Source organism: Petaurus breviceps, unplaced genomic scaffold (assembly GCF_028583685.1).
Source record: "Petaurus breviceps papuanus isolate PSGF00001 unplaced genomic scaffold, PetGlider_PUasm1.0 37, whole genome shotgun sequence".
Classification (NCBI taxonomy): domain Eukaryota; kingdom Metazoa; phylum Chordata; class Mammalia; order Diprotodontia; family Petauridae; genus Petaurus; species Petaurus breviceps.
The window spans coordinates 38,590,121-38,597,332 of NW_027186296.1; the positions used below are offsets into that span (position 1 = coordinate 38,590,121).

General features: G+C 34.3%; 1 protein-coding gene across 1 annotated transcript in view; it reads left to right on the forward strand.

Moving 5' to 3' along the window:
* Positions 1-1,607: 1,607 nt before the first annotated feature.
* Positions 1,608-7,212, forward strand: part of INTS14 (integrator complex subunit 14) — a 16,832-nt gene continuing 11,227 nt past the window's right edge. Inside the window, exons 1-4 of the mRNA XM_069098273.1 lie at positions 1,608-1,868; positions 2,947-3,054; positions 6,399-6,554; positions 7,160-7,212. The exon at positions 7,160-7,212 is cut by the window's right edge and continues 33 nt beyond it. Of these exons, the coding sequence (XP_068954374.1) occupies positions 1,647-1,868; positions 2,947-3,054; positions 6,399-6,554; positions 7,160-7,212 (539 nt within the window). The 5' untranslated portion in view covers positions 1,608-1,646. The remainder of the gene's footprint in view (positions 1,869-2,946; positions 3,055-6,398; positions 6,555-7,159) is intronic.

Consider the following 7,212-nt stretch of genomic DNA (forward strand, 5'->3'; position numbering starts at 1 on the left):
CCTTTGTTATATGGCATGATCTCAACCATCCTGACTGACTTCCTAATTGCACTGTCCAACTTACTTGCCAATTTCCACAGCTGTCCTCCCCTTTGCCAGCCCTTTAGGATTAATTATCTGAAGGTGAACACACAGCAAAATATATAAAATGTAATACAAATGCAAGGTACCAGAGTGTGTGTGTGTGTTTAAATTTATCACAGACAGAATGGACTTCTGTATTGTCTAGAGACCCAGGATTATTAGAAAGTTAATTTGGTGGAGGAAGCCAAGAAGGCTAGAAAGTATGTGAGACCAATTAGTGTCTTAAAGCAACAAAATTGGGATGGTTAGGTGGCTCAGTGAATAGAGCACCGACCCTGGAGTCAGGAGGACCTGAGTTCAAATCTGGCCTCAGACACATAACACAAAAACTAGCCGTGTGACCTTGGGCAAGTCACTTAACCCCAACTGTCCCTCCAAAAAGCAAAAAAAAAGAAACAAAATTGACCACCCTGTTCTAAGGATACAGATGTCTTTCCTTGCCCGCTTCATTCAAGGTAGGTTCTTATACCTGATATAAATTTGAATATTTTCCATATCTTTGCAGTATTGAAAAACTCAGCACATGAATCAACTTTCAAAAACTAGATTTATACTGGTAAATAGGAATAAGTGACAGGAGTATTTACCTCTCCACATATCCCAATTACTTCTTCTCTAATATATGTTCAATAGGCTTTTGTGTGCTGCTCTAAGAACCTAATCACAAAATAATTATAGCATGTGTATATTTTTGCATTATTAGTATATACATACGCTTTTTTAAACAACATTATTTCCTATGTATACACATTTTCATATATTGATATAATCTACACAGTTGGCATTTAAATGGCCCCATAATGTTGTGTGACCTGGATATATCATAGTAAGCTTAGCCTCTGTTCTGGGATTTTTTCATCATTTCCAGTTTTTCACAAGTACCCACTTGTGCTTGCTTTATAACAGAAGCATAACACAAGGTCAGCTCATGACTGAAGGTTATTTCATTGTGCATTTTGTAGTGATTCTGTCATTGACTTAATCCAGTATTTCCCAAAGTAGAGTCTTCAGATTTTTTATAGTCTACCTGGTATGATGGGTAATCCTGGGGAAAAAAAGCTAATGCAAGCAATATTTTCTCCTTAAAAATATTAAATGTGAAATGTTTGCTACATGGAACACTTTTGAGGGATATGAAAGTAAACTTAATTTTCCAGTTCCCTTTACCCTAGAGTTATTCCATATGTGAGACCCTCTAAACAAGAGATGAGCAGTGGACAAGATTTGTCCCTCTGGCCATAGTTTATCAGTCTCATATCTAAATTATCACTTATTGGTTTTGTCAATATATTTCATACTCAGGAGTAAGCTGATGGTAAGTGGCCAAAATAATTTTAGAAATGCTTCCCTAAGTAGCTTAACTAATTTATCTTCTAATTTTCAGCTTGTCCTTTCCTTGCAACCCTAGAGTATAGGGTTTACTCCTTTTTCCCTATTGTCTCAGTTTGGAAAATAAAGAAGCTGTTTTTCTACATGTAAATAAAATAATTTTTTTTCTTGCAGCATTTTCTCATTTATAGCTGTGTATACAGTTGCCTCTTGGAAATACAGATATTTTCATCATGCCGACCGTGGTAGTGATGGATGTGTCACTTTCTATGACTCGACCTGTCTCTATTGAGGGATCAGAAGAATATCAGCGAAAACACCTAGCTGCCCATGGTTTGACTATGTTATTTGAGCACATGGCCACCAATTACAAGCTTGAGTTTACAGCCTTGGTGGTTTTTTCTTCACTTTGGGAGTTGATGGTCCCTTTTACAAGAGATTATAACACTCTTCAGGTAAAATTAATTAACATGCATTGATTAAGTACTTATGTACCAGGCATTGTGCTAAGCACTGCTACAGTAAGAAATGGAGTATTTTCTGTTCTAATCATGTTGAATCCACAAGCACTGATATGAAATTTTACAGTATATCTGGAATTGCAAGGCTCATGGTCCTTAATATTAAAGCATAGCTATGTGGTAGGTGTCTACAAATAGTAGTACACTAGAATCTCCTGGTAGATCTTAAAACCTTACCTGATAGAGCTCTGTGCTGTTCCCAACAGTCATGCTCTCTGCAACAACCCTTCTCCATGGTTTTGAAAGAATTCCCAGAAGGAATAAGACAAGTAGCCATAGCCCACATCCTTCTGGACTGTACTCATAATCAAACACTCCCTTCTTCTCAGACCCCAAGTGAGACTCTTTTTCAAGGGTTTAGCATTTCTAGGAATACTGGGAATAATTGGGTACATTTTAAAAAGATTCCAAGTTTGATTCTTTGTTTTGGCTTAACTATAGTTTTTTAGCCATAAAGGTATAAACTTGGATGGGCTATTTGGAATCCCATCAAGTAAAAAGAAGGAATGAAGGAATAAAGGAAGAATTTTAAACATTCTCTTTATTAGTAATAGCATTAAAAATAGCTCTTATATATGTGTATGTGTTTACATACATATATGTGTGTATGTATGTTTTTGTGTTGTGTTTTAAGATTTACTAAGTTCCTTATATATATATTACCTCAGTTGATCCTCACAACAACCCTATCAAGGAAGTGCTTTTCTTGTTCCCATTTTATAGATGTAGAAAGTGAAATGAAGTGACTTATCCAGGGACCTACAACTAGTATGTGTGAGAGGCAGGATAGGAACCTGGGTCTTCCTGATTTCACATCTAGTCCTCTATGTCTGAAAAAAATCAAACCCTCCCACAGTTTTATTGTAGAGAATAATTTAAAATTTGGATTAGCTGGACTTTAGGAATATAGTGTTTCTTATGTAATATTGTCATCTTGAACAATTCATGATGTTTTTATGGAACTAGTTAATGCAGTAAAGGAATAATGGATAACTATCTTTTATTCAATCAGGAAGCACTGAGTAATATGGATGATTATGATAAAACATGTTTAGAGTCTGCATTACTTGGTGTTTGCAATATTGTTCAACAAGAGTGGGGTGGCTCAATTCCTTGCCAGGTAACAATTCATTTTCATTTCACTGAATTTCAAATATTAACCAATGAAGCATTTGATAAAAGATAGGTTTTATAAAACTTTGCTTTATATATAATTTCTATAAACTTTACATAGATAAATTAGTTATATAATTTCTTTTTTTATAATCCTTGTTAATTTCTATAAACTTTATTTATATCCTTATTGTTGGTATATAATTTTAAAGAAGGTACTAAGTTGTATATTAAGATGCAGCAAAATTATGTCTAATGGAAACTGTACTCCTAGCAATTAGTATATTGTAAACTTAATACTATTTTGTGTAGAACATTAAACTATGCTCCAGTGGAATTTTAGAATCATTTTCTTAGGGTGAATGGAATTTTAGTAGCGGACTCAAAATGCCAGTATGTAACACCACCAGATACATAAAATGTGCCTTACTAAATAGGACCAGAAGAAAACCTCAAGCCAATTATTTACCTAGAGTTGGAAATAGAATTAAAGTTGGTTTAATCAGCTTGCTTGTCTGGTTTCCCCTGTAAACTTTCCATTTTAAAATAAGATAGCAGTTAGAAATAGCCAAGATGTCTTCTGGACTCAAGAGGAACATGCCTATAAAAATAGACACATTGAAAATTAATAACCAGAGCCATTGCAGAAAACTGGAAATAGCCTTAATGTCCAGCAATAGGGAAAAGATCAAATAAATTCTGGAACATTAAGATAATGGAATACTATAATGAAATGAAGGCTAACAAATAAGAAGAATGCAGAGAAATCTGGAAAGACCTTTTTGAAGTAATACAAAGTGAAAAAAGCAGTACCAAAAGAATGGAGGACACATAAAACAGGACCATATGTGAAGAAAAGTGAATGAAAAGGAGAGATAGAAAAATTCTGTTGAGAATTTAATTGTAAATATTTAATAAGAAAGTTTAGTTGGTTTTATTGATATTTTATTTATTGATATTTATTTTGATATTTATTCAATATTAAATTTTTATTAAAATATTTGATTTTTTAAGTGATAGTTGATAGTCAGGGAGACAAAAGAAGAATTAGATTTTTTCTATTTGGTTCCCAAATGTATCCAAAATAAAGAACTCACAGATCCTATGAAGTATATTGCTCAGAGGTACTCTGCTGGCTTCTAACAATACAAATATGATCTTTTGGGAGGCATCAACCATTTGTTTAAGTAGGTCATGTTGGAATTGTTTCAGTTATGTGCTATAGCTTCTCATTTTTATTCCTTCTAATTTGGTATTGATTTTTTAGGTTTGCTATAAAAAGCTGATCGTCTGCCTTTAAATACAGTTGATTCAGAAATGATACCCACATTAATAGGTTACTAATTTCCTATTAGAACATCATCAGTTTCACTTTTGATAAGGTTCCTTGGTACTTGACATGTCTAGCACCTACTGACTTTCTTTTTAAAGATTTTCAGGATGTATAGGTGTGAGGCCTCTGTGTGGTCTACAAGCCTCCTTTCAGCTCTCATTTCTTAGTCCTGGATCCTATTTACCAACATATGCTTCACTCTCCTCCCCTATGGGGTGTTAGTAAGTTTTTTCTTGAATTTCTCTATCTCTTCATCCCCTGCAACAGATCTGAGTTGGTACACAAGCTGAAGTTTCTTTGTGATAGTGTATCTCAAATGTTTGCCATGAGCATTGCAATACCAGATGAGCAAGTGTCCTGTTGAATGATGCTTCTTGTTTTATTTAGGCACATAATAAAAGCAGTTGAACCAATACTTTCATTTGTCTCTAGTGAGAAACTGAACTTCCTTTCTACTTATCTGCACTTATTTTGTTTTATGCTTCCATTTATAGCAGGAATATCAAAATGAAAATGATTCCATTCCTCTTTAATGTGTGTTGGTACTCATATTTAGAGTTCCAGCGGTCAGTTTTATAGACAGTAATTAAATTGTTATTCTTAGCACTCTCTGCCCCTTTTTCTACTATAGTCATTGCAGAAATGGAGCCCCATAGAATTGAAGGCCATTTTGTATTTTTCTTTGTTTTATGAGTCACCTTGGCTAAAGATTTCATCACTGTGTGGTCAGTTTACCAGTAATGAGTAATTAGTTAGGCTCAGAAAGTCCACTTAGAATTTTACCAGGCCCATACTCAAAGCAATTTCAGTATAATAAAACATGACAGAGCTCATAGGCCTCTGACTTAGCCTTGGAAACCCCCAGGTTGCCTCCTTTGCTGCCACAGTGGAATTGTACTGTGTGGGTGGCCTTGCATATAGAGGGAACTTCATAAATAGTTGTTGAATTGAATTGAAATCAACCTAGGATTGCTTTATGAATCTTTTAGCAGTTCTGGCTCAAAATCATTTTGTGTTTTTTATTAAGAAAATCAGTCTATAAATGATACTGGTTATTAATAATAATGCATTTTAGCATCAACTGTCACTGGACTGGTTTTGTTTAATGTGAGATTTAGTTACCAAGATTTTAGGCAGCAATAATATGTCGTTGTTAGCAGGATGCAGCACATACTTCCCATTTTGACATTACATATAATGTTTCATTATCACACAGCATTTGGCAGAGCCTGTGTCATAAGTAAAGGATGAAACATAAAACATTTGGTGCAATTGCCTTGTAGTAAATTGACCAGCCTCTTGACAGATTTACCCTGCAGGTGCCCTCCCACCCATAGCAGTTGGTCTCTTTTTGAAGTAGTATCTGCCATTTTGTTGTCATTACAAGTTGTTAAATAAGCACATAAGTAACTGTATACTAAGGGTCCTTTGTTACCAAATACCCAATCAAGGGAAACTGAAAACAGACACATTGTGTATAATTAGAGAATACTCTCCAAAAAATGTGCTATAATTTCACAATGCTTAGAAAATAATGAAGAAATTCATAATTTTTGTAATTCTGTCTAGTCATTATATTGAGTACATTAACATGTGCAGCTAGAGCTGGATCCATTTACAAAGACTGCTTTATACAGTTTTTGTATTAAACAAAAGTATAAGAAAATATTTTTATAGAGTTTATAGTTTGGGTTGGATTGCCAACCTTTTGATAGCAGTATGTCAGAAGTCTGACCCTTGTTCTTCTTGTGTGGCCTGAGAGGCAAGCTGCAGCTGCTTTAGAGTGAAGGGGGTGAGCCAATTATCATGTAGTGACAATGTAGTGACCCCCCAAGTCAGGAGACAGTTTTCAAAATGTAACAAAGCAAGTAAGGGGTCTTGAGGTGTTGGAGTTTTTTTAAATATTTAGAAGATTTTAATTGTCAAAGTAGGTAAGGAAAAATTAAAACGTTGTTAAATCTTATTGGTTAAGTATGTATTTATTTAAATTATAAATCTTTCCCTTCTTCTGTAAATAGGTTGTTCTAGTTACCGATGGATGTTTAGGCATTGGGAGAGGTTCATTGCGCCACTCGCTAGCAACTCACAATCAACGAAGTGACAGTAATAGATTTCCTCTGCCTTTCCCTTTTCCATCTAAGTTATACATCATGTGCATGGCAAATTTGGAAGAGGTAAATTCTTCTACCTTAACATTAAACTGTTACTAGTTCACTGAAACAAGTGACTATGATTTGAAGGAATAACCAAGTACTCTTTTAAATTATACATTGTTGCTAAATCACCATGAGGATATACCTGAAGTAATTTCCTCTGGGCTATTTCTCATGGAGATGTTTAGATAATTAATGGTTGAGATGTTCTCTTCTATAGTAAAGTGTCTCTCCTGCTGAGTAGCATCTCATTCTATGACTAAAGAAATACTAAAAAATGTAGCCTTTAGTTTGAGAAACATTGTCCTTTTATATTTTATTAATAAACATTTCTCAGTTTTTCCATTTACATGAAGAAGTGCCCTTGGAGGGGAAATCATGGGCAAATACCAGTTGTTCCCATGAATTATATGTGATGTTTTCATTTTATGAAATGATTTTCCTGTTTTCCTTCACTCAGGACTTATATAGTTGTTTTTTAAAGACTCTCAAAGTTATTTTTTTTCTCTTGTCTGCCATAAAACACTTGGTTTTTATTGTCTGTGTTATTGTTGCTTTGACCTGAGTGAGCTAATATTTATTTGGCATTTTCTGCATCTTTTAAGAGAGATTTTCCTGCTTTGTAGCTCCAGAGCACAGATTCCCTAGATTGTCTTGAACAACTCATAGACTTAAACAA